Below are 24,380 nucleotides of genomic sequence, written 5' to 3'. Positions count from 1 at the left end.
TTCTTTGTTTTCTTTCTGTTCTTTGTCTTTTAAAAAGTAAAATAAAAAGTCTAATTTCGTAATTCCTAACTATTTTTTAGAATATTTGGTTTTGTTTTGGCTTAGTTCACATATTTTTCGCCATTTTCAACAAACATTAATCGGAAAGTAGCTCATATTTTTCTTGCTTTTAGTTGCTGAATTTTTTTGGGGACAAAACAAAATACAGTAAGACTTATTTTAAAACAGGACATATTTATCGTTTCTAAAATATCCTTCGTTTATAACTCTCAAGTATGATTTTCCATTTATTCTTTATACCATTTACCATTAACGGTAACCATTTTAGTGACACTCTCATTAGGATTATTTAAATAAGTACCATTTTTTGTAAAACTGATGGTATCTTATTTAGAAATATTAAAAAGTAATAAAATCTGTTCACAATTAATAAAAAAGAAAGTTTTGAATCCTAATTTTGTAGCCCACTAATTAACTTGTTGAAAAGATACTCTTTGTTATCAGTCAATTAACAAAACTTTCATAATTATATACCAAAATGGATACTTCCAGGTCAAATTAAGATTTACAAACAGGTATTTATTTCACTTGGCTTATAATAAAGTAGAAACAGGTATACTTGTTTGTATACAGGTCTAAAGGTCTAGGTTGTTAAAACTACTTATGTCCTGGGGATTTGTCGGAATTTTTGTTTGTTGTTGGTATACATAGACTTTAGTTTAATGACTTGATCTTTGGTTTATTACCGTAATTCTTGTATATAATGACACTATTGCTAACAATAAAAGGTATGAAAACTCATCGATGTGAGACAGGTAACCATCAGAAGGTGCCCTTTTGTAAGTTTAAAGTCCACCAATTTTTAGTTTTCAGTATCAGTATTTATCAATATATCCGAATCACTACACAGAATTTGTAAAAAAATATTAAAAACGAATATAATCAATTACACTTGTTGAAAACTTGTAGTTACACTAAATTGAATTCCAATTTTTTTAAAATAATTTTCTTAATAAACGTTTTAAACATTTTTACACATTCAGTTTTATTGTGTGTAAGTGTCTAAAGAACCAAGAAAAAAATTTGGCTGTTTGCCAAGAAATGTCGAAAGGAGATTACATTGAATTTACAAACTGTTGCACTTTTCTTACATAAAATTTACCGCTCGTTTTTCTTCCATACTTAGAATTTTCCTACATATAACAATTCGTGAGAAAAAATTCTATTTGACTAAAGGTCCAGAAAATTTAGTCAAAACAAAAATTTAATATGTATTTCGTTCCAAATTTGATGTATTTCGAGTAAGCATAACGTGCTGATTCAAAAATTAATACATATGCTTATAAGAAAATGCACCCTTTGGCCGAAAAATGAAAAAAACTGAATTTTTTTTCTTGTTTTTCTCAAAATTCGTTAATTGGTTATATTGTCGTCAATTTAAGACCGAGGGTCAAACTGTTGCACTTTTCTTACATAAAATTTGCCGCTAGTTCTTTTCCCTTACTCATAATTCTCATATACCTAACGATTCGTGAGAAAAATTTCCATTTGAACACCTAAAGGTCCTAAAAATCTCGTCAAAATAAAAAATTTATATTTCGTTTAAAAGATTATGTATTTCGATTAAACATGAAGCTTATTCAAAAAAAATATACGTATGCTTATAAGAAAATGCACCCTTTGACCGGAAAATGGAAACAACTGAAATTTTTTTCCCTTAGTTTTTTTTTTCAAAATTCGTTAGTCGAATATATTGGCGTCAATTTAAGTCCAAACTGGTGCACTTTTCTTATATAAAATTTACAGCTTGTTCTTCTCCCTACAATATTCCTAATTGTATATAACGATTCGTCATAAAAAAATTCCATTTGAATACCTAAAGTGTGATTTAAAATTCCAAAAAATAATCGCGAATCTTAAACTGTCTATATGTGTCAATATGTCGTTCTTTGTCCTTTGTTCTCTGGTATTTAAATGAAAGCTTGTCCAGGGCTTTGAATTTCAACATTTGATTTGCGAAACTTTAAATACATATATGATTTTTTTGCAGCTAAGTTTCATCTAAATAGTAAACTTTTTTTTACTGTACAACCATACTTTCGAATTTTTCGCAAGTCTTGTCAACGATAAATTATTCTCATTCTATAAGAACACTTTAAAGGCATGTAAGCTTTTACAGTTGGTAATTTGTAAAAATATATTGTTTGCTGGAGTAATAAGCTGAGGTCTGGAGAAAATACAGTAATAATCGTATTAAAAAATAACTGGCTTTCGCTAACTGAGTTAGCGGAATGCTAAGCTAGCTGAAAACAGTCTTCAAACAGAATAAACGTCAGAAAGAAATAATTACAAACGACGACGTCCTATAAACCCACCAATCAATGAATCCAAACCCTGTGTTGCCCTAAAAAACATTATATTTTTGGTTTTTCATATCGATATTGTGAGGAACGTAAAAATACAAAGTAAAACATTTTCAACGAAACATGCCATGTCACGTTTCATTCATTCATTTAATCTGTAAATTTTTATTGAATACACTAAATAAAATACTTAAAAATATGTATATGATTTGGGGTTTCTTAAAAATACTTAATAGGATACTTGAGAATCTTTAATCTCTATCGTGAGCTAATCACATGTGTACAACTTCATTAAAAACATGTTACAATTGATAATATCAAATTACTTCGATACTTGATAATTTGAAAAAAATCTCTAATTACCTCATTTTTCTCTGGTAAAATACCAGTTTTGATAAGAATCACAAAGAATTTAGTATTAATAAGCAAATACAATAAATATTTTTATTATCTTTTATAAGGTGTAAAGAATCTCAACATGAAAATTGAATCACTTAATTAAGAAATTAACGAATATTTCTAATATTTAACTTTCTTTTAAGGATAATATAAAATTTAAGCATTAACTCAAATTAGCAGAAAATTGGAAGAATCAAGTGTTTGAATAAATCCATTCGAACATCTAAAACTATTTAAACATATTTTTTATTTTGTAATAAAATTCTAACTTCACGTTTGACGATAATTTGCCAAGGTTGTAAAATGTGTAAATATAAATGACAACAGTGTTAGTGGTCTGTCTGCATAAAATACATATCTAGTTTAAAATACTCCCCTAACATCAGACAACCGACAAGCAAGCAATTTGATTAACCCAGTCTGAGAGACCGGGATGCGCCCAGTTTGGCGACTCGGTGCCCGAGAATGTGGGCTCTTCGTGCACAGGTTTTGGAATTTTGTTTATTTTTTTGGATGGCGGTCGCCTTTTTGTTGGTATTTTTTTATTTTTTTTTTGTGACCGAATCCTTTCTTTATTTATTTTTTTAAGGTTATCCTGAAAATAAACATAAATTATTTAAATTTCCATTGCTGCCTGCTGGGGCTTCTGTTGGTATAGCAACGAATTATCTAGACTTTATAGTATAAGTATAGTATTGTATAATTGTGGCTTTTTTGCTATTTTATCTTATTTTTGCGCAGTTTGCTTTTTCTACCTGCAAGTCCTCTTATTGCTGCTCTGGCTGTTGCTGTTTTCTGGATGGTTTAGTTCACGTGTTGCGTGAATGTTAAGCCTTGGTCCATATTGCCTCCTAGGTATTTCGCTTCTCTTTTCCATTTGATGGGATTATCTTGCACTAACAGCTGTTCCTCTGGGGTTTTTCTTTTCTTTTTAAACATGTTTGCTTGTGTCTTCTTTGAATTGATTGCTATTTTCTATTGGATACACCATTCTTCAATGTTATCCAATGATGCCTGTAGATTGTTGACCGCTACTTCTAAGTTGCTATGTCTAGCAGCAATCGCTGTGTCGTCTGCATAAGGCTGATCCAGACAACCGCCTACAAATACAGAGCAAATTAATACGGGGACGAAGCAACATCTCTGATTTAGAAGATTCCGGTATCTTTTTGGCCTCAGTAAAATAACACATTGCAGAAGATACTTAAAAAATCACGAGATTTTAACTCTTCTCTCTCTATATATTCTATAAACTGTTTGCTTAATTCGTAAACACCTTAATGTGTTTCCAGTAAAACCTAATCATGACTACTCCACCAGAAATTCAAGCTTTGATGTGTATTTACCGATCCCATCCACTAAGTTAGTAAAGAAATCTATATTATATTCGGCAAAAAAATTATACAACCATCTCCTTTGCAAATTAAATCTACAACCTCTTTCTTTAAGTTCCGTAAATTGACAAAAGCCTATTTATCTAAAAGACCTTATTATTCATTGGAAGAGTTTATTAACAAATAATTAAGAAAGTACAGTACGTTTAGGTACAAGCAACAAAGTATTTTTTATATATATTTGGGTATCACATGCAGCAGCTTAAACTTATTCGTAAACTATCATAGTTTGTAAGGTTTTATTATGCAATTTGCAATATAGTGAAATTTTGCAATGGATTGTATATTTTATTATGTTTTATTCTGTGATGTTGACGATTTATGTAATTTTAGTAAATTTTGATTGTTAGTGTTATTATTACTTTTTTTTAAATATTTATAAGCTTTGTCCGTAAAATTGTACAATTTTCAGGGGCAATACAGCATATTTCTATTCTATTCTATTCCTTAAAAATTCGTCAAAGATTTACTCCATATATATTTATATAGTACTCTCCGATCTGTCAAAGATTTGTCAAAGGAAAAATCTTTAAAAAATTAGAGATATAATTTTTGATCAAATACACAAAATAAAAAGCTATACGCTTTTTTTTGAAAAAAAAAATACATTTTTAGGTTATGCACGGGGCTATCATCACGCGGAGTACCTTTGTTAGATGAATCTGTCGACTTTATAGCTAATTCAAAAGAAAAATTGAAGTTGTGGACATCCCTAAATACATCTAGAACAATACTACGCACAATTAGCTGAATGAAAAAAAAAATCAGCAAAAAACATTAGTTTACACAGGAATATATCTCTTTTTCGGCCACATAGGACGAAAATACAAATACTCCCATCCGCAAAGACGTTTGACAATGAAAACTTTAGGAAATTTGAATGTATTAATACTTGTTTTAATTGCCCTTGTATTTGCCAGATTTTCAGACACAAACACACTTCAGAGACAAACCAACAGTCATTAGAATAAGTGGGACAAAGTGAGAAAAAAATTATGAGAAATAAATATAGATTTTAAATAAAAACCATTTTTCACAACTAACCGTAGATTTCTTCACATTGTACTTGTATACCCATCTTTATGCTCACAGTGTATTAATACCAAAAAATTATATAAAAAAAATCAATTGACGCTGGAAATTTCTGGACAAAAATAACCCAAGGAAGTTGGAATTTCCAGAAAATGTTAAAATAGCACAACCTTTTAAAATATATTGCATTTTTTCTGCCAAAAAATTTATCATTTTCGTTGACCGACTATAAAATTCTATTTTTCGAATTAAATAATAAAATAGGCTGTTCTTTTATACTGCTCATAACTCAAGAAATTGTTAAAAAATCGTTATTTATCATTTTCACTATCTGAAAATATATTTTTATCTGTCTAAAAGTATAAGATGTTAATTCATTATTTGTTAAAAACTCATCAACCAAAAAGTTGCTTTTAATATAGTTAATGAGAAAAACTCAATTTTCATTGAAAATGCATTATTTTCAACGTTTCAAATACCACCTAGTTTTAAATCGACTTCTTAAGGTACCTTCTTTTTTCAAAGTGTGGAAATTGTCGTGACTATTTGTATTCCGTTTACAGCTATACTAAAAAGTCAAGCAAGCAATAGTGTTTATCCTAGACTGAGAGACCTGCACATGCCTTAAGAATGACATTCGGGACCGCACCAATAGTTTCGACCATCCACTTCCCCTTCACCCGATATGACTCTGATGCGCTATAAAAGCTCTCTTATCAGCTAAGTACTTATCATTTGGAAGTCCTGGGTATAAGGACTCCCACACGAAATCCTACCCTGAATAATGCAGGCCAGCGTAAGGCGCTTAATTCCCGCTATCTCTAGTGACTTATCTTCGATCTGTATTGCTTGCTCGGGCCTCGAGTTCCCGCTCTGGGCTACGCTCAATTCGGTGACTCGGCGCTCGAGGATGTGGGCCCCTCTTGCCTTTCTTTATATCGTGTTTAAATGGATTGGCCAAAAATAAATAAAATTTCTCCAAAACGTGGAGTTTTCACTACTGAACTTTACACAAAAAACTTGTAAATTGACGTCAGTCCCCATTGCGACAACAAACCAAGAAATGAGATAAAATCGGGCTATTCTGTTACTTAAAAGCGATCGCCAGACATCTTTAGTCGTTATTTGAACTAGTGGTTATATTAAACAACGAGTGTTAACTTAAACGGAATTAATTTACGTGTGGAGGAGCTCGAAATTGGTACAGTACCGTCTAAAGTTAAGCTTAGGAAAATATAATGCTACAAACTTGGTACTGTAAATGCTGCTTAGCATTACTACGAACATTTATCGACTTTTCGCTATAGATCCGTAATATTCAGCGTTAATAGGTGTACCCAAGCATTAGGGTCTTGATTAGAGAGAGGCTGAGTATCCGAAGATCTTGTGAGGACCAGCCAACCTAATACGAAGGTACTACCTCTCCAAACCCACTAACCTCTTTTAGACCCACAAAAAGTTGTTGTTTTAGTCCCTATAAAATTAAGTCCTGCGATTTAAACCAATTTCGATTTTATGTTATAGTCATACATCACTAATTTGATTTATCTTACGCTAATTCATAATCTCGAAGAACTGAAATATCGCATATTAAAGAAAAAAGAATAGATAAATAACTATTCATAAAAATGTTGCATACAGTTTTGTAGTAGAACGCGAAGTTGGTTTGTTTTGAAACTTAATGGACAATAGTTTTAACAATTTTTGTAGTGTCTTTTAAATTTTAACAATAATGTTTTATGATTTATGACAGAAGATTACAACGGTCTTTATCCAGTATCTTAGTATCTTCGTACTTGTACACTTAATATTGTATGTGCTATTATTCAATAAAATTTCATTTCCGTTGTTTCTACTAGTATTTGCGTTAGGTACGTGTCAGCTCGGGTTTGAGTAGTATATGTCATTATTGATCTAACCAGAGTTAATGTATAGATACTTTTTAAGGATTGCTCAGATAATATTTGGTGATTATCAAAAATTAAAACACAAAGAAATTCTAGAAACCATAATGTAACTCACTTCAATAATTGCTACGATCCAGTACACACAATGTTACACACAAGTGGCCGTAATTGACTAAAAGCTTTTTTCAAATCAAGAAATCTTAAATGTTAGATCTAAATTGTTATTTTTTTAATAAAAAGCAAAATGTATGTATTACGTGAAATTTGGACACCAATATTTCGGGCTATTTAATAAAAATATAACTGGATAGATATAATAAATTGTGTTTTTTGTCGACGGAAATTTTGCTGTAGACAGCATGGCTCGCTGTTAACAATAAACATGTCCACTGGCGTTTTTTAAGTCATGCAAATGGATTCAAATGGAAAAATATCAGCTTTTTAACATTATTTATAAGATGACGGGTTTAATATCCTCGATCTGGTTTGTATAAAACTGCAGATTTTGTTTACAAATGACTGGTAATTTGGATAAAACTATTGTTTTTTAACTAAAATTATAGCTCTTTAGGTATTTAGAGATCCTAGACCCGTTGAAAGAAGATAAAAAATCTAATATAACTCATGTAGATAAAATTAGTGTCTAGACAATAGGACAAACATGAAAAATTCCTAAATGGCAGAGAGTATCTAACCATAGGGCGATGGATACAAATATGAGGGATCTTACCTGTAATTAAGAAGTATTCCAATCACAAATGGCTCAAAGAAAAATAGAGAAAAATGAGAGAAAAGATGAATACAGAGAAATGGAAAGAGAAATACAAATAACATCAAACAAACTAGAACATAAACAAACAAACAAACAAAAAACAAAATCCAAGAACTACAATACTGCTTACTGTAGTGTGGCAAATAAAAAATAAAATTAGTTATCCAAAATCACGCGCCGTAAGTGGTGAAATGTAATTGAAATCACGTGCTCCTCATGAATTCTCGGAAATTTTGAATTCGATAATTGGCGGCGCATAAGAAAATGTTTCCTTGCTGGTCACTTTACATTGTAACAATAGAATATTAAACTTCTGCTTATAATAATAAAAATAATACGTTAGATCTAGTTTATAAAATAAGTTTTCATTAATCATATTGTTACAAATACAATCTTCCCGGCAATTGATACTACTTATTCGGCAGTAAACAGAATGAAAGGCAATTATCAAGATTCGAAGTTTATTTCTTAGAAAAATTTAATTCTCTCGAGTGCCAAAATAACCGAGTTCATCTATATAATAGAGAAATTAATCAATGTCCTGACATTATGTCGAAATGTGTTTACACAGCAAAATAAAGACACAGCAGATGACTCAACAGCTAAATTAGCAGCTAAATCAACGATTTCAGCAACTACACAACGAAGCAAATACTTTCATTTTATAAGCGTCGATAAAAAACTGAAAATTCTGTCAAAGTAAACGTTTAATTTGCATGGTATGGAACAGGAATGATAACACAGTCTAACAAAATGAAAAAAATTGGTGATTGAGAAATATCGAGTTTTAAAATATACATATAATAAATATACTTTTCTGACGGATATTCTCAAGTTAAAGTTGATTTCATGTAATCGAATGAACTATCCTATAAGTAAAGTCGTCCCAGGAACGCAACTCAACAATATTGGCAATATCATTTTAGAGTCGTCTACTTTAAAATGTATAATGTATGTCTGAATTGTCAATATAGATGAGTCAGATAAAATTAAATTATTAGAATAATTTTTCATTAAAATATACACAATGGCACCTGGAAACCACCAGACGGACACAGCAAATATGATAGACCATGCTATTGTAAACTCAAGACATCAATCGAATAATAGACGTCCGCACCAGAAGAGGAGCAAATGTGGATTTTGAGCACAACTGGGTCGAAAGTAGGGCAAGGGCCAGAATTTTAAACATTTAAAAAATGCAATAGGTTCTAAATATGAACAATACAATGTAGAAGGACTCAAAGATACAAAATATAAACACCAAATTAGAAAACAGACTAAAACATGAAAACATAAATGAAGAGTGGGAAGGGTGAAGAAGCAGCTGAATAATTACTATAAGGCATGGAAGCTAAACAAAGAAGAACAAGAACGAATGACTGTTTGACGAAGAATGCCAGATTATAACAGAAAGAAAAAAAGAGAATATTTACTGATTCAACACAGATGCAACAAGTTGGACCTGCCTAAAGATATTTGGAAAGACTTAGGCCTAAAACCGAAAGTGACCTTCTGGCCACATACAACGATTATTAGGCCCATGATCATATACGCATCACTCGGCCAAAAACACAACAGACAACAGCTAACGCCAAGCTGCAAAAAGTGTAGCGGCTAGCTTATCCAAAAACCACAGGGGCAATATCAACATGACCACTGTATCTCTAGAGGCGATGCTGAACCGTCCTCTCTTGCGGTTCTGCATAAGGAGGGAGGCAGTAACTACCGCCTTAAAACGACAGCCATAAATAATGAAACCTGGAGATCTATTGGTCACCTAAAAATCTTCCATTGGATTCTAAGGACAGGCCGAGAGATGCCATGTCAGTCAAATTCGACTTTGAAACACGCTTTGAAGTGGTCGTAAAAAACCACCAAATGGAAGAAGAAGCTGAACCGAAACTGGAAGAAGGTTCACTTGTATGGTATACGAATGGATCATAGATAGATGAAAGGACAGGAGTGGAAGTTACTGGGCCCAATATCAGGCTATCCAAATCTCTTAAAAACGCCCATACTATCTAAGTAACTTTGATATCAGGTCATAAGGGAATTGTTGAAGCTGACAGCCTCGTAAAAGAAGGGTTCATTCCAGGGTCTAAAACCCTTCTGTGGACTATCAAAATGCTACATCAGAGAGTAATCCGGATCTTGGAACCTAATCAACTAAAATTACATCGATCTAACACAAACTGGAGCAAAAAGGCTTATAAAAGTATCGCCTACTGCAACAAACTGCATTCTCGAAATGAGTAAAAAAGATATCAAAACGGTTACGGGTCTTCTCACTGGTCACTGCCCTCTTAGATATCATGTTAAGAAGACGGACACATCGAATAGTGAGAACTGTCGTGTCTGTGAAAACGATGCAACAATACACTATAGTATGCAACTGCTTAGCACTGTTCTGCAAACGACTAAAATTCCTGAGAGGTCCTCAAATGAGAGGTCAGTCTAGCGCCCTCTGCCATAGGAAACAAATCACCTGTATAGGTAGCTAATCGGCTCCATCAGAAGTATTGGCCTCCTAGAGTTCAACTAGATTAAGGCATGCACAAAAGATCTCTATAAGTCGAAGTGCGGTGAGGCTGCATGGCCTTAACTGTCTCAAATAATCTAGTCTAAAATACTGATGCAACAGGGGCACAGAACCCGACAAGCAGAGGAGGATATAAATAACTACGTAAAGCAGAAAAGAAAATTCATAGCAGAAAGAAGAGAGAAAATATGAGTAAAGAACTTCAAGAACTACAAGAACTAAGTACGCCAATAGAGACCAGAAAACTTTACCAGAAATTGATCAAAAGCAGAAAAGATTTCAAACAAAAGAAGTGAAGAGATAAGGAGGGTAATATATTGACAGAGCAGCAAGAAAAACTAAGAAGATGGAAGTCCTGAATGCGACCCAAAATGTTTTAGATTAAATTGATATATTAGATGTTGGCTTGTAATATTCCATAATCCACCTAAGTAACAAATATATTTTTGCTATTGATACGTTTCTTGGTAAAACTCATAGGGTCAGCTAAATGATACGAAAACGTAAGAGATCACGCGTATGACTCATTTCATTTTTTATTTGCTAGGGTATAATTAATACAAGTCCTTAGAATTTCTATGAGCACCGAGACAATGGAGACGAAGAAAACCAGGAACTCCAAGCACTAAATGAAGAAGAAAACATAGTACAATACAGATGGAAAGATGCAGTAAAGAGTGATCTACGTAAGATGGGGGTACAAAATGGAAGATTGCTGCCCAAAATCGGCAAGAGTGGAGGAAAATAGTAAACAAGGTCAAGACACACTTAAGAGTTTTAGAGCCAAAAAACAAGACGAAGAAGTATATTGTAAAACTAGTAATAAAAGTAATACATTTCCGAACGGCGATGCAGTCGAAGTTCGGAAATGTGTTTTTGCTACGTGGTACACATACTTTTTTTTTCTGAAATCGCGTTCACTATTAGGTACTTAAAAATGATTCATTAAAAAAATACTTGACATCGACTATTTTATAGTACCTACAGAAATATCAAACGCCTCAGTCGTGTTTTTTTTTTTAATTTTATTTAAATTTCTCCTAAAATAATATTCTCGACATAGGTTGAAAATATTCCCGTACTGTTCTCTTTAAGTTCCTTAGCAACAGCAACGGACTAGTATTAAGGACTTGCGTAGTTTGTGGTCAGAAATTGTGCTGAGAATTAGATATTCTTGACAGATTTCGGAAAATTACATATAATGTGATTTATTCACATAAACTCACATGTGATATTTATAATGCATATTCCTAACTCCATCAACCGAAAACATTTGCAAAAAAAATTAAAACTTACTTACATTTGAATCTACTGGAACGATAAAGTAACTAACCACCTAACCAGAATTTAGTCCCAACTAAGAGCAAAAAAACAAAAACAAGATGTTAAAACTAGGAATGAATACTAAAAATTTAGTTGAGATGATTAGGAAGTTGTTACAGTTGCAAGGAAAGAATGGGGAAAAGCGCAGTATAGTAGAAGGATGTCGGAATAAAGAAAATTTTAACAGAATTGCACTTGAAGACGAAGACAGTAGAAGCTTTTCAAAAATATAAAGTTGAATATTAAACCTAACAGGATAAATACTTAGCCTAGGAAAGATTTCAAATGATTTAATGTTTTTGTCTCAGGCATCTCTAAGAACCAATCAACAAGTAACAATTTAATAGAAAGAGCAAATTGGCTTATCGACAATTCTTAACATGTTGATCTCGTCTGTCTAGATTAGACGAATAGATATGTAAAAACTGAGTTCTAAACAGGTAAAGATGCAAAAACAATTAAAACTATCACCAATCTCAACTGAAGGAAAAAGATGAGAAAATATTTATTGCATATACATATATAAGCGAATAATAGGAACAACAACGTTGCTCTCATTCCGGAGTTCAAGTTCACACATAAATCATAACTTCAACGCCGTCCTTCATCGCACTCGATGCATTTCTCCAAAAAAACAAACATGCATCAGCCACCCATCCGAAAATCAAAGTTTCCCTCGATCATTTCATTAAACACAACGCTGCTGCCGGCCTTTGTACCTGCCGCAAAGATAATAGCCCGACTATTATGTATTTTTTCACAGACGCGTTTGTGATTTGATTAGTTTCAAGCTTGTAGTCGAGGAGTGCGCATCGCATTGCGAACAGTGAGCGCAGTCTCGTACATCGCACGCTATAGTGAAGTTTGTGGCGGTCGCAGTTTGGGTTCGAATTTTCAAAAAGACGTTCGAGTCTTCCCAGAAAAATTAGTTTTTGGTGTCATAAATGTGTTACTTTTTGAAATTGGTGTTGAACTTTTTGTTCGTGGATTTAAATTGCCAGTAAAGTCAAAGAATAATATTGACAAATTGATATGTAAGTCTTCATATTTTTTATATATTTATTTCATTTTTAAATTGTCACTACTAACATTAATATTTAAACGAATTCACTTTCAATGGCAAAATATGTACCAAAAATAGAGCTATCAAAAATTTTCACCCATTTTCAAGATTATAATTTTCTCATCCAGTCAACTGCACATCTTTAGGTTAGACTAATCATTCAATTTTTTAACTATGTTGTACTGTTTTGTATTTTTCTTTGTCTCTTCCTGATATCGACACTACCAACTCAGACACTTGCGAAAATTGAGTTTACATTCTTCACTTCGTCCAAAACTCCAAAAAATTATTCTTGATCTTTTCATATTTAACATGATACATTTACCATGTTTTCCTTCGAATCTATAATAGCAATAGCAGTTGTGTCGTTGTCTTCTGTATCATATTTTAAAGTTGTTAGTTCAAAGCAATATTTGAATATCATCTTTTTTGTAATTTTGTGTAGTGTTTAAAGGAATTTTTTGATGATCCAAATACTTTAAATAGACTTTCGTCTGGGTAGTTAAATTCCTAGTAAATTATCAGAATGTTTTAACTAATTAGAAATGTATCAGTAGTTTTAATTAGTCGTATAAAATGTTCAAAAATTTTAATTGTTTTTTAAAATATGTCCTACTTGTGTTAACTATTTTTAACTATTAACACAATTGTTTAAAACATTTCCTTTGAATAATACAAACTTAACAGTTGGCAAAAAATAAAAAATCAGAGCCAAGCTATTTTAAAAATTACGTTTTTTATTAATCTTACAGTGAGCCAAAACCACTGTAACTTATTCTAAAATCAACGTGAATACAAGCAATATTTCGTGCTACATTATTTGTGACTATCCGTGCCCTTGGCATTTATATTGTGTAATTTTTTTCCTTTCCTTCGGAATCCCCAATTTTAATACACTAAATTTTCTCTTCTCTAAAGATATGTTTCTTTTGTCTTTTGTAACCTTGAATATTCATTGTTATTTGTCTTTATAATTAGATTTTTTCTTTTTTAATCTCTTCCCCAACCTTTTTTATGTTCAAATTATGATGGGTAATATTTTTTTATATTGTAGTTTTCTATTTTCAATTTTGATTTGAATGTCATTACCGCCTCATAGTTTTCATAATTATTATTTTTCCCCCATTGGGAATATGTATGTGATTCTCCTTAATTCACGACCCAATTTAAAATATGATACAAATCGTATCAAAGTAACCAAAGTCATACGACGATCGGTTGAGATGAAGGGTTTGCTTTATCTGGGTAGGAATCAATATGTGAAATCAGAAATACATACCAACAGCGACGTCGTGTCTGGTGGTTTGTGGTTGTTTCACGTATCGTGAAAGCCTTACACGGACAATCCAATATGATTGAAATCTCACATCTAATTTTTGTTGAGTCTCAATATTTGAATCCCATTTAAAGGAGCTTTGTACTTTGGTCATTATTTTCTTGGCAAATAATGTTTTAATCTTCCCTTTTACAAAACATATAATTCGTTCTAATTTCATGTTAATATATGCCACATTAACTTTTCCGTTAATTGGAAGCCTTTTTCAATATTCTGTAGCATTTAACTTTCAAATGTACACAAACAACAGTTTAATCCTGTGTAAATACTTATGGCGTTTCTTAGTTCCATTAGTAACTATTTTTCTACATGAATTCGATCTATTTCAACTGTCCTTTTCCATTCCATGAAATCACTATTTTATCGAAAAGCAATTCTATATTCTTTGGGCCCTTCTGGGATGTTTTAGCTCAATTACAGTTCTAGTGTTGTCATTTCTATGAAGTTTCCTCCCTTTATTAGGTTAATCTTTTCTGTCAAAACTTGATAGCGAATATATTGGATGCATTATTCTCTTCAATGTATTTTATTGTCTTATTTTCTCGGTAATAAAATAAGTTTTTTGTGCATAAGACATTAATATTGCATTGCAGAACATTATAAAAACTGTTACGAGAAAGAGAAAATTAAGATAATGAAATTTAGCATTTTATGCATATTTTCTATATATATTAATATATATATATACATATATATATATATATATATATATATATATATATATATATATATATATATATATATATATATATATATATATATATATATATATATATATTAATTATAGAACTAGTTGTCTTTCAACTCCACCTAATAAAAAAACAAAAAGATCAAGGTCGGGATTGTGAGATGGTTAGGTTACCGGTTACCAGTTCTAAGAATAATTTGCTTTCAATATTAATTCATCGAGAATTTTTCCCGACGACTACTAAGCCTAGTATTGGTTTACATTTACAGTATTAAGAAATATTGTTTAATAATATTTCCGATAAAAATTTTGTTACTTTCTTGCTTAATAATTTATTTTGAAAAACAGGTTCAAACTATAGATATCCTTACCCTCAAATGTTAATAATGTTAAAAAACTTACCTATCTTGTATAAAACGTATAATAAAGATGGTATTATCTGAAACAAAGGACAGAAGGTTATCGTGGTTTTTTCCAATCGTATTTGTAATAATCGTATGATTTTTTGTGACCGATAATTGGTGTATATCGTTTAATTGGCGTTTCTAATGTTATGCTATTTTTATAGCATAATCATGATATTTACTGGTATATAGAAACTTGCTATAAATACGATTTTGTTATCAGTTTTTTTGCTAGTTGCAAGGAGTTTTTGGTTGAAGTATAATAATTCGGCGACGATGCATTTTTATAATCACAGACTGTGACAAACGTGTTTTCACATGATCTTAACGATTTTCATTTGATACATAATGTTGCTACATCTTTTTTTTTATTATCTTTTTTGAAAATTATTTAAAATAATATATGGTTGAATGCTCGAATATATAAATTTTACAAATAAAAGGCAGATATCGAGCACCGGGTTTTTATTAAATCTTACCCAAATACTTTCGCTGTCAGAGCATCTTTAGGGGCACCTGAAATAAACCAAGAAATTTTTTCAAGTGAGAGAAAAGTAACAAACTTCGAAATAACTCCTAAGTTGATGGTTGATAAAAATTTATATAACGTTTAGACTTACTTCGTCAAAAATTGTTAGCTATCCAGCATATCAATGAATGTTATCAACATATAAATACACAAAAACTAACACTAGAAGTATTGTAGAAGAAGAATGTATTTAAATGTTTATAACTTTCATTAATGAGCTGGATAGCCAACAATTTTTGACGAAGTAAGTATAAAACGTTATATAAATTTTTTAACAATTTTGAGTTTTTTCGAACTTTATTACTTTTCTCTCACTTGGAAACACGTACTTGAGAGCGAAAGTACTTGAGCAAGATTTAATAAAAAAGCTGTGCTCGATATCTGCCTTTTATTTGTAAAATTAAAAAAAATATATTTCTAGCCTCTTGTAATGAGGGTGGCAGTTCTAATTTTTGTGTTGTAAATTTCCAACGTTAGTTGTCCTTACCATTTCATTTTGATTTAAGAAGTAGAAAATAGAAAAACTATTCGTGAATATTGGTACGAAAAACTCTTTCTGAGATGATAAACTGCGCATACTCCTGAGCACTGCGCAATAAGTAAACGTGTACTTGGTATGAATGACTCGTCTAGAGCTCTTTTGAAACGTTATGTCTAAGTATCCAGACGCGTTCCGACCAATAGACAGATTGCGCATGGGCCGACGTATTCACTTTATATAAAAACAATATCTCGTGGTGCGGCAGTTAGTTCTGATGATGACATATCGATTGTAGAAACGTTCCAAAAAAAGTATTTTATCCAAAGTTGTTGAAGTGTAGACATTAGCAATGGATTTCGATTATTACTGTAGTATTTTGTTTTGTGTTAGTGTGTAACCCAAGTGAATGCTACAAAGTTTTAAGTAAGTTACTAAGGTTTTTTTAGTTTTTGTTGTAATTCTTCGTTAATAATTTCTTTCTTCTATTTTGCTTTTATTGAAAAGTTTAGTACCTACTAATTTAGATCGTTGGATGGATATTGTACAAACCATTCTTCTTTTAAAATTTTTTTATGTTAATGCCTTTTCCTACTTCCTTCCTTTATATTTTTATACTGTTTCGATAATGGTATACAAGAGCTGTTATGCCTTTTAGGTTTAGCAACATTTTTGATAATAAAGGTCGGCAACAAAAGCTCAATATCTTTTCCATTATCAAACAATTATAAGGAATACAGGACTATCCATCTCATGAATCATATGGTAAAGCTACTTCTTTGAATAATACATAACTGAAGCTGTGGAAAGTTATTGGAACACATGGGCGAAACAAGATTTGGTTTCAAGAATGGTTTTGAAACGAGATGTAAACTGCGATGTAGACTTCTGTTTCATATATTATGAGAAGACCTTTGACGAAATTAAACTCAATTTACTTCTATGGCGCTGCAGCTTAAGTACGGCCCTGTACTCCCAGCATCCGCCTCAAAGCATCCCTTTCCTTGGCTGCTCTCGTCCAGTTATCTACCTACATATCAATTCTAACTGATTCAATTAGTATTAAAAGAGGCCCACGACAGCCTTGCGTTCTACCTCCTTTTACTATAAAAACATAAATAAAACATTGACAATAAACATAAACATAAAAAGGAGTCGAATTAGAATGAGTGTAAAATAAGGTTCCTGAGATGCACTCTAAACGAAAGTTTTATGCTGTCGTAATCTAGAAATACATTTCACTAATCAAGTACTCAGCTACTATGTATTTCCTACGTTGTGGAGATGTTGATATTTATAGTGTTGTGGTGTTACTGAAAAATGCTTGAAAACCTATTCAAACAAACTTTGAAAAAAAGGGGCGCCTTAACCGAAAAGAACAAATTGCCAGGTAACCCTGGCAATGCCTTTACAGCTGTTTATATAGTTCTACTGTTTAATCAATAAACCACATTCTGTAAGTTTTATATTAAAAACGAAAACCTTAATGGCGATAAAGGTGTTAAAACACCTGCAAACAAACAGTAATATCGCATTACTCCGGGTAAATATCATAAATGATTCACAAGATTACAAGAAACACATTGTTGTCATAAACAAGGAAAACGGTATATTACTGCAAAGAATGTCAATTTGTTTTTAATGATAAAGACCTCCAGTGAATAACCACATCCAACCGTCTTGAATTTACCGATTGACCAATAGACGGAAAACCCCAGATCCAATTTTCTTCTAGGAATCGTTATCAGAATCACGTGTATAATGTATATATACCAAATCCAGAATTTCTAGTTCCGTTATTTTGTAATTAGCTTTTTGACCACAACTTCGATATATTTATATATTTAGTTATTCACCTGACATTCATAAATCCTACTAGAAGAAAAGTCTTCATAATCGATAAAAAATAATAAAATATTGAGTTTACAAAAAAAATTGGAATTAGTTAATATTTCTGTAGTTTCATTATAATTTCACCATTTCTTCTTTTTCTTTTTGATATCAATTTATTTCTTTTTCGTAATATTTATATGTATTTTTTTTTATCTTAAAGTTCAAATTTAGAATAACACTTAAGTAATGTGATTTTTTTCTTCGTTCATTTGCATTTTTTTATCATTTATTGTATTTTTATTAATTTTTATCTATATTGGAGCGTAGGGCCAAGGGGGTTATTAAATCTTTTTTATTCAATTTAAATCATTATCTGTGCCATTATAGCACTACCTTTAAATTACATAACTATATTCTGATGTCTCGGAGTACAATTTTACTCTTTCCTTAAACTCAATAAAGTAATATCAAGTGCCGTACTCTCGTAGATAAACAAATCTTTGGATAATATATGTATTCTACTTTTCTCCGTTATTTTTTTTCCCTGTTTAGAGTAGTTGTTTCAAGGAATGATATCAACGCTTTCCCAACCAACATATACCTACTAATAATCATCTTTGTATGAAACTAATCAAGTGATTCTTTTGTTACAGGCAATAAATGGATTCCGATTACCACTGGCTCATAACAATTGGGCTTGTAACGTCCTCCGTCATTGCCGTTACAGCGAACTTCTTTCTTCTGTTCATATTTTGTCGTAGAAGGGGTCTCCGGACTGTTCCTAATAGGTAATTATTCTCTTATATTATTATAAAATACCTATAACTTGATCGTAAGTAAAATAATAAATAATAAATTGTTTAAAACGATACGATGTATTAAACTAAATAATTATAATAGCAACTTTAACAAAAACCGATACTCAGTTCACATAATTAGTGACCACGATCTAAAGAACGAACCCCTCCAACAGAGGTACATAGAAAACATAAAAAATGAAAAGAATTGAAAAAGAAATAGTCAAATTCGTATTATACTAATGAATTCATTCAATTAACTGCGATTTAAACAAATTGGCAAGGTCTGGAAAATGTTGACACTGGAGAGAAGGTCGAAAAAATTTAGCTGAGTTGATTATTTACTTGGAGCAGTCAAGAAATATATACATGACGTATATGAATAGTTTAGAGATAGAAATAGGGAATGGGACAAACAATAGACAAAAAGGGATAAGGTAATATGAAAAGAATTTAATGAAGTGAACAATAAAGATTTCACACTGTCGTGGTTAATTTTTGAAAAGAAGAGGTTAATGTTTAATTTAACATAGGAGGAAGATATAAGAATATCAACCAAGAATTACAGAAGCAGATACGGTAACATACCAATAGAAGTCAATGGGCACATAATGCGGATGGATGAAGAAAATAAACGAGAATTCTCTCGAGGCGGAAGGGTGGGGAAAACAACAACAAAAAAAGGAGATAACGGGCCAAAAATAACAAATGAAGAAGTGAAGACGGTACCTTAAGAAGAAGAACATGAATACCTATCGTTTTGTGTAATAATGTACATATATTGCGTTACGTATAAACCACATTGGAAATGTTTTAAACATAAACATCTTTATTATGTGACCTTTTTTTCTATCAGATGTTAAATAACATATTTTTAAAATGTATTCGTTTGAAACATTGGGAAATCCCTTTTCTATAAATAAGTTGTATGTACATAAAAACAGTTAAAATTGTTTCACAAGCTTTGTCAATCTAACTATTTTACAATTTTTATAATTACTCTATGTTAATTATAGACAATTTGAAATTTATTAGATTGTTATGTTACCACTGTTTTTATTTGCTTACAATCAAGACCACATTTAATCACACTACATTTCTCCTTATCAATTTTTTTTTAAATTATTATAGTGTTCCCAAAAGTAATTTAATATAATGTACTTATGTGGTATAAAAAATGACGTAAATTAGTTTTAAGGAAATGTTACAAATTTGTTTAAAACAATTGAAGTTGATTATTGCTCATTAAAATGGTATTAATATGTAAACTAAAATCATTTTGGCATGCTTTACAACACAGGAAGTTATAGAAAATATGTTTCCTTGTAATAAAAGGGCACCTTTTAAGTTTAGGATTACCTACAACAATAAAAAGTACATCAATTAGATTATAATGAATTTAAACTCTAATAACAATAATAAAAAGGGGATTTAAAAACAGATATGTGCATCCCGCAGTTATTATCTGCTTTGTTTTGGATAATTTTGCAATAAAAATACGATAAATGCCCAGTTTAAAAAAAGAAATAGCAAAGAAATTTGGTCCAGTATGGCCCGAGATACGTCATTTTACCCCCAGTGCTCTATTTTGAAACTGTGTTGGATTTTGTGAAGAGTGCGGCTGGCTCTTCGGTCGGTTACTCCCACTCCTTTAGTCTACTCTAGTCTCTAGTCGAAACGCAAAGTCCTCTTTATTTACAACACTCCTAAACAAACAATTTTTTTTTGTTAATATTGGTTAATTTGACCCTTAATGTTAATTAATTAACGTAACAGTAATTTAAAAAAAGGCTGTCTTGGCTCCTAAGGGTCCTAGAACATTTTTTTTGTTTGGCTTTAAAAGTTGTATTTGTTAATTTAAACGAAATTCTACGGACTTATTGTATATGTTTATAAGCTTAAAGAGTGCTATTAATTAGTAAATCATTTTGTGTACATAGGTAACATTTGTCAAGTACTTATCCTGGTTTAGATCTTCAACTCTAGTCTTGCGGCTCTCCTGATTTGTAGATCTACCTGATTTGTTGTCTGGCAATTTTTTCGAATTAAATTTTGACAGATTTTGTCAAAATTTCATAAGCAAAAATTGCCAGAAGGCAACAAACTTGAATAAAACCAGAAGAAAATTTTGCCGGTAAATAATTTTCTCTTAAGACTATTTTACGTGACAATTAATGACTCATATCAACGAAACATCTTTATTCGTTAACAATATTAAATGTACAATTATTATAAGCTGTAGTAGTTTGCCGATTCTTTTCTAACAAAGCATGATTTTGTGTATTATTGACCTGTAGCATTTGGGAACTCGAAGGTTCAGCAGCTTCATTTGTTGTTCTGAGATTTTCGATCAAAGCTTGAACAAGGCTGACACAGCTAAAGATCGATGAGAATGGTTTGTTATTTTATGTCTTTTTGTGTCTATTCCAATTTTTTCAGCTGACATATTTGTCCACGTAGATACGGTGTTGATTCCAAGTGGACAGTTTTTGAACCAAGATCCATCCTTCCAGTTGGAGTGAACGGTAAAAAAGAGTTTGTCTGATAAAATCTTTGGTCCCCTTTTTTTCCAATAATTTCAAAAATGCTGTTGTATTCAATTTGGCCCGTAAATTCTCCCATAACATCAAATTCCTTCTGGAAAAAGTGAATCTTGCCGTTTACAGCCTCATTGCCTCTCCAAGCAAGTTCAAATGAGCAAAGGTGAAAAAACTTTTTTTGTGCTCCATCGGAGATTTCCTCGTCGTAGCTTTGGATGATTTTTAATAGTTCTTCGACGGATAATCCTTTTGAACTGAGTTTTCTTTTTTCTTAAACACTTTGAAGCTGCCTCCGCTTGGTATATCTGGCCAATCTTGCACATTTGAAAGATATATCAGTGAGAGGGTCGATTTTTATGCGGTACTCCGTAAAATATTTTTCTTGTACCATTTTTGCTGTAGTATTCCACATTGACTTTACAGACGACACTTTATAGTCTTCGTCATTGCCTTTTTTCATGTTAAAGGCATAATCCTCGAGAATTTTTGCTAGTAGTAGGAACTCCGAAAATTGGGTCCAAATAGAGCTTCTGGACCTCTGCGTGTCCAATGAGACATTTTCCGAAACCAATTTTTTGATTTCTTCACCGGACTGGCATCCAGATCTTGATTTTTTGTCTGGATTTATTATATCTGTCCAGTAGCGCACCTAGAATTTTCCTCTGGAAGGGTTTCGGTTGGGCACCGAAATTTTTTTTAGGCTACCTCCATTATTTTGAGTTCTTAAAATTTGTGAGTAACAGTGTCGGAATAGTGCCTGGGGGGGGGGGGTTTAACTTCCAAACCCCCCCTGGGTGCGCCATTGTATCTGTCCAAAATTGATTACGCCTCAATGACGTTTGTGATTACTGACAACGATACAATTACCAGACACCTTCGTGACGGATCTGCCATAATTTTGTTGCTAAGAAATCACGGGCAGGAAGTAGTTTTGTCAGTAGGAAACGTGGCGTTGCTATGACGTTTTATCAGTTAAAAATATTCTAGTGAAATAGTCACCTAACTATAATCCTGTATCCATTTTCTGAAATCGTTCCTGAATCGAATTTGTTTGTCTAAGCATTCTATAATATTTTGTATCCTCTTATAGTCTTTATTGAATTTCAAGAATATTTATTATTTTTTAGTTTGTTTTTTTAATAACGGATTGATTACGGCTGTTGCCGCTTCTCCGCCCCCAATTTCCATCTTTTCCTGTCATATGCAGTTGCCTCTTCTAAGTCTCTTGCCGCCATTGCTTCATCAATATCATTGCGCCAACTTCTCCGTGGTCGTCCTCTCTTTCTTCTTTAAGGAGGGATCCATTTCAGTACTCTTCTAGGCCATCTGTACTCTTGGCATGCTTTTAACATGCCGAACCAGATTAATTGTTTTCTTTCTATGTCATCATTGATATTTCGCTCCATTTTCATTTCGTTTCTTATTTGTTCGTTTCTAACTCTCTCCAGTTTCGATCTACCGCAGCTTCATCTCAGATAATCCATTTCTGTCGTCATAAGTTAGACTTTTTAGTTTGTATAATACACAAAAATATCTGTAATGTAGATAAGATAGAGAAAATGTGTCCTGTATTATGTTTTAGTTGTAGTTAAACTAAAAATGGCGACTGCTTCAAAATTATTACATAATAATGTAAAAATAAATACTATAACTTTAACGAAGATTGTTGTAATTGAATTAAAATGTAATAATTCAGTTTTTACTACAAATTTTTATCAGACCACCTGTAATTCATGGGTTATAATACAGTTACATTGTTTAACAAAATATTCATGACAAATCTCCAAACATTATTAATTTTTAACGGATGTATACACAAACCTCACGTTATAGTTATTACTCAATTCGACCACATACATTGTAATTATTTAAATGATTTCGCTGTTCCCCATAAACATTGCCCATAAATATCAGCCAACAACCAATTCCTATCGAATAACAACATTGATATGCACCAACATTCAATTACCCGGTTCAGAGTCAACTAACTTTACTTACGGTTACATGAAGGGGTCAAAGGATTTACAACTGTCCTCTTATTTACGAAAAAGTCACTGATTTCAATATTTTAAAAGGCAAATTAATGCAGGACGTTTGGTAGTGTTTGTTAAGTGTGAAAAATAATGTTAAAAATAAAATAATAAAGTGATTCATAGTGTGTGTGCATTAATATTTTATTTTCTTACTCGGGTTGAAAGGCAATAAATATAGTTTTTTATTCATACTTATTGCGTTATTAAATTGGTCGGCGAATCAATATCATCTTTAAATAACCACAATTTCAGTTGAAAATACGTTTATTTTTACGCTTGAAGTAGATTTTAACTTAATTTGAGTGTCTCCTGAAGGGTACAAATCGTTACAAGAGAAAAATCAAAGAAGCTGCTCTGTTTATGTTAAATGAAACCAACTGCATAGCAAATTCTTAGGAAAAATGTACATAGAATCTGATTCCCAATGTTAATAATAAAATTAAAGTAAACTTAAGACCAAATGACACATTACCAAGTACCACGTATCATAACTTTTTTTTTGTGGTTTTTAGGTTACAAGTTAATTTTATCGAATGAAATCTCCAATATACTATGTCATCTACTTTAAATATATATATATATATATATATATATATATATATATATATATATATATATATATATATATAATATATATCTAAATTGTCAATAAAAATGAGACAGATAAAGAAACTAAATAATTTGTGTTTTGAGAACGATTTCCGAATAACATCAACATTTTTATGTCTTCTAATGACGAAAATGACATATTCAACATGTATTACTTTTAAAATATACTTACTATAAAATATACTTTTCATTAAAAATCAAGGCGATTTTAATTTTATGCCGCTTCGTATGTATTAAACATTTTTCTTTGTTTAAACTCCCGTTCACCACGTTCTAATGTAATGTTCGCTAATATGAATAATTAACCAATTAATTATTCATTATATATGTTAACCTAT

General features: G+C 31.4%; 1 protein-coding gene across 8 annotated transcripts in view; it reads left to right on the top strand.

Moving 5' to 3' along the window:
* The window catches only part of LOC140436664 (uncharacterized), a 604,390-nt gene that overhangs the window by 576,358 nt on the left and 3,652 nt on the right, over window positions 1–24,380 (top strand). For 5 of the 8 annotated variants that reach the window (XM_072525674.1, XM_072525672.1, XM_072525675.1 and 2 more), the window contains one exon: window positions 18,717–18,851. In XM_072525674.1, coding sequence (XP_072381775.1) covers window positions 18,724–18,851 — 128 coding nt within the window. In that variant the 5' untranslated portion in view covers window positions 18,717–18,723. Of the gene's footprint in view, window positions 1–12,498; window positions 12,767–16,428; window positions 16,657–18,716; window positions 18,852–24,380 lie in introns of those variants that run through there. The other 3 variants (XM_072525671.1, XM_072525677.1, XM_072525678.1) reach the window with 3 other exon arrangements.

This window comes from Diabrotica undecimpunctata, chromosome 3 (assembly GCF_040954645.1).
Source record: "Diabrotica undecimpunctata isolate CICGRU chromosome 3, icDiaUnde3, whole genome shotgun sequence".
NCBI lineage: Eukaryota > Metazoa > Arthropoda > Insecta > Coleoptera > Chrysomelidae > Diabrotica > Diabrotica undecimpunctata.
The sequence above is the reverse complement of the archived record's forward strand: the minus strand, read 5'-3'. Positions and strand labels throughout refer to the sequence as shown.